We start from the raw sequence: 3,807 nt of genomic DNA, 5'->3' as shown, positions 1-3,807 counted from the left end.
GCCAAACCAGCACCAGCCAAACCAGCACCAGCCAAACCAGCACCTGCCAAACCAGCACCAGCCAAACCAGCACCAGCCAAACCAGTAGCGGCGAAACCGGCAGCAACGAAGACAACGGGGAACACCGGAAAAGGACAAGAATGTCAAGGGGAGACAGTGCGGGAGTGGAGGCCTAGGGAAGTGTACATAGACCTTGGCTATAGTGTAAGTTAGAATGAAGCAGGGAGCGATCAAATGGGGAAACGAGATAGTTAAATAGAAAGACAATTTATTCATAAGGTATATAAATATATGAAAGTGTGTAGATGGTTTCGCAGGGTACAATGGTCATGACACCTGCACATACATACTTCTACGTGCTCCTATGAAAAATGTAGGAAAAAGAATGGAACCAGATTAAAGCCGTGTTGGAGGACTTTATTCAATATTTGGGGGATCATAATCAGGACTTTGAGCAATACGGTGCCAACTCTGACAATAAATCTTGGGACGATATGGAGAAGGGTAAATACTATAGGGGACAGAGGGTAGCCGATATGATGAGATGCAGAATAATGTCAGGTGCATTGTGGTTTGCGAACCAGCAGGGGCCCGATGAACAGACTAATAAGTTAAGATGTGAAGTGGCCCATGTTTTGGGGCACTTATTGAAAACCAAGTATTGTGAACGTAAGACTCCGTTTACAAGAGGTACAGAGTATGCTTGGCAAACATTCAAGAATATGCAAAGCCAAGGGCAAAGTGGACATGGAGCGCTGCAAGGCCCTGTAATGGACGGAACGTGCACAATGTGTGGATATGTAGGTCATACAAGGAACATAACAGCAATAAATTGGAAGATAGCAGAATGGTTATTGTATAATGCCAGAATAATGGAAGAAATACAAAAAATGGAGCGCGATTGGCCCTGTGAGCAGTATTGGGAAAAGTATATTCAGGAGAACGCAAAAGAAGGAGAGAGAGATATCAGTAAAATTTTGACACAACCTGGAATTCAGAAGATGCAGGAAGTAGAGAAGGAAATAAGGGACGAAGCAAAGAAGGCCTTTGAGGGGGCGAAGGACAAGGTGCAGCAGGAAATTGATAAACACACAGGTACGAATACGCATAGTACGGATACGAATAGTAAGAATACCAATATGACATGTATGAATACGAGTATACAGTCGGATACGAATAATCGTCCGGCACGTACCGTACGAATAGTATGGACGCCGCCACCAACAACAACACGCAGGCGGGGAGAACAACGCGACGGCCACAAACACGCACACCGGGCAACAACAACGCACATGTCTGCGTTGAACGTCCACGACGGCAGCGGCAGCGGTAGCGAGATGACGGCGACAACAAATAAAAGTTGTACTGCTACCCTCCATCCCGACCCAGTGGACCGAGTTCACCTCACCGTACGCTTGCTGTCGCCTGACCCAGTTCACCGAGTGCGCAGTCCACCGAGTCGTACCTCGACCCACTGCATCGACCCAGTGCATCGATCCATGCAATCGACCTACCCTGCGGTTATTGGACCGAACCGTCCCGGCCCCTTCTTTCTGTCTACCACTTGTGTCGCTTTTTTATCGTGTGTGCATCTTCCTTTCTTCCATCCCTCATTGCAGGAACGGAGACGGCAAAGAACAAGGAGGGCGCATCGTCACCATCAGGAGCAGTAGGAAGGGCAGATGACTCAGCAGCTGAGGCCGCCGTACCAGCATCGGCACCACCGGCTGCACCCGCATCAGCCGCACCGGCCGCAGCAGGATCAGGAGCAGGCGGGCAAGGACCGGGTCAGGGACCAGGACCTGGACAACAACCTCCACCACCTCCACCATCCACAGGTAATACATGCAAAGAGGGTTCTACCAGTACGAATAAAAACGGATCCGGCGTTACCTTAAGCTTTGCGTGCACTCCAGATTCCGCGTTGGGAGGTCCCTCTAGTATACCTCTAACTCCCTCTGATCCTGCACCAGGTAACAAGTCGTGTGCACCATAGTGCACATACGCACCCGAAGTAACATTAGAAGCACAAAAAAAAAAACACAAACAAACACAAATTTCCGGAGAGAGAGAGCGACAGAGAGAAACCAAACGTCGAATGAGAATGAGGAGCGGGAGACAGCGGCCACCACAGGTAGCGCGACGTAGAGACGTCGACAGACACAGACACACACAGACTGTGTGTTGTGTGTGTTGTGTGGGACCGAGAGAGCGAGTCTTTTCCCGGAGTGGCACCCTCCCCCCGTGCCCTACCCCCGTCCGTCTCCTGCCTCCACGTCAACGAAGTGTTGCTGTGCTCGACTCAACGAGGGGGTGATGTTGCGCACCGCGCTGTTGGTTGTTCCCGTGTGCGTTGTTGTGGTGGGCGCATGCATATGGTGGCCGTGCGTGTTTGTGGCCATGGCGTTGTTGTGGTGGCATCCATATTCGTACGATTTATATGAGGGCCGCATAAGTATTCGGCCGTATTCGGTCATATTTGTCCGCATTCGTGCTTTCTCCGATCGGTCCTTAGCTGGAGGTTCCTGTGGTATTGCCGGCGTTTCGGTAACTGCTGGTGTTGCAGGGTGGACGGGTTTTTCAGCGGCTACCGCGTCGACTGGATTGGAAATGCTGGACGCTAGTCCCGTGGATTCCCCTGGGAGAGACGATGACGCTGGTATGCTTGAATACTTGTCCTGTTCTTTATCTTCTTCTGAATCTGACAATTCCCCTGTGTCATCTTCCTCAGAGTCACATTCGGGTTCTATTGTGGAACCAGGTCCTTTATCCCCCGAGCCCTTCATTGTTGCCTTAACTTCTTTGCTGATTTGCCTCATAACGCTTTTCATTGCTGCCTTTAATGTGTCCCCTATGTCTTTCTCTACTCCTGCCTTCAGAACATTCAAACTATCTTTTGTTCCGCCTTTCTTTACTTTATCGATGTCTGCAATTGCTCTACTACACTTGGATTTTAGACCTGATCTTGCTATTTTTCCATTCATCCGTGCATTCTGCCGTAGCCACTGCTTAATTTTGTTCCCCGTATCCCACTCTGACGCTTTTATGTTTTCAAACACTCCGTGCCCACATTTACCTTTGGTTATTAAACCACCCCCTAGCCCTTCTTCCATCTCTTTCATTTTGTACCATGCATAATATAAACCCCATTCTCCACCACATGATGATGCCCTTAGTATCTCCATATACATATTGACAATGGCACATCTCACATATTCCTTCAGCTCATCATCATCACTAACCACCATATTCCCACCCCACAGGCGCCACCTGTTCTCATTCATAAAATATAATGCTCCTACCATTAGTCTGCACATAATTCTGTCCCCCACATTTGTTACAGTCCTGGGCAAACCGTTGGGATGCAGCGGGTGCTTATAATACGCATTCATACAGTTCGAACCATGAGATTCCAGGTCCATTTGGTCTATATAGCGCATGAATTGCCCTAATTGCACTTCTATATCAGCCCATAGTTTTTCCTGCAATTAATATAACACATATACATATATGCATAGTTTACAACTTGCGCTTCCTCCTGTACACTTAATCCACCTCTGAATACATTGCTGTGCACAATGCACTAGGCGCTCCCGCACTATCATAACAGCGGGCACCGTCCATACTCATTCACATATGGAACGTATCTGCGCTCCATAAACTGCCTCCCCATTATGCATAAGCTAAGTAAGGTGCACTGCGTTTAATATCCTGCCCATCACTCTTGGTTACCAGATAAAACGTCGTGGCGCATGTATGCACCCCGCGCCCGTACCCAGTCGGCCACTACGTGGCCTAGGTGCTGTG

The 3,807-nt window shown here is 48.9% G+C and overlaps 2 protein-coding genes across 2 annotated transcripts in view; one reads left to right on the top strand and one right to left on the bottom strand.

Moving 5' to 3' along the window:
* Window positions 1–1,996, top strand: part of AK88_04724 (uncharacterized protein) — a gene marked incomplete at both ends in the record, with an annotated part of 4,760 nt that extends 2,764 nt beyond the window's left edge. The window contains 2 exons of the mRNA XM_012482332.1: window positions 378–1,191; window positions 1,620–1,996. Coding sequence (XP_012337755.1) covers window positions 378–1,191; window positions 1,620–1,996 — 1,191 coding nt within the window. The remainder of the gene's footprint in view (window positions 1–377; window positions 1,192–1,619) is intronic.
* Window positions 1,997–2,249: 253 nt separating this feature from the next.
* On the bottom strand, window positions 2,250–3,422 carry AK88_04723 (uncharacterized protein; the record flags this gene model as incomplete). The annotated part of the gene is made up of 1 exon (XM_012482331.1): window positions 2,250–3,422. One exon carries the CDS (start codon window positions 3,420–3,422, stop codon window positions 2,250–2,252), a length of 1,173 nt encoding a protein of 390 aa, XP_012337754.1.
* Window positions 3,423–3,807: the final 385 nt, after the last annotated feature.

Source organism: Plasmodium fragile (genome assembly GCF_000956335.1).
Source record: "Plasmodium fragile strain nilgiri unplaced genomic scaffold supercont1.73, whole genome shotgun sequence".
Classification (NCBI taxonomy): domain Eukaryota; phylum Apicomplexa; class Aconoidasida; order Haemosporida; family Plasmodiidae; genus Plasmodium; species Plasmodium fragile.
The sequence above is the reverse complement of the archived record's forward strand: the minus strand, read 5'-3'. Positions and strand labels throughout refer to the sequence as shown.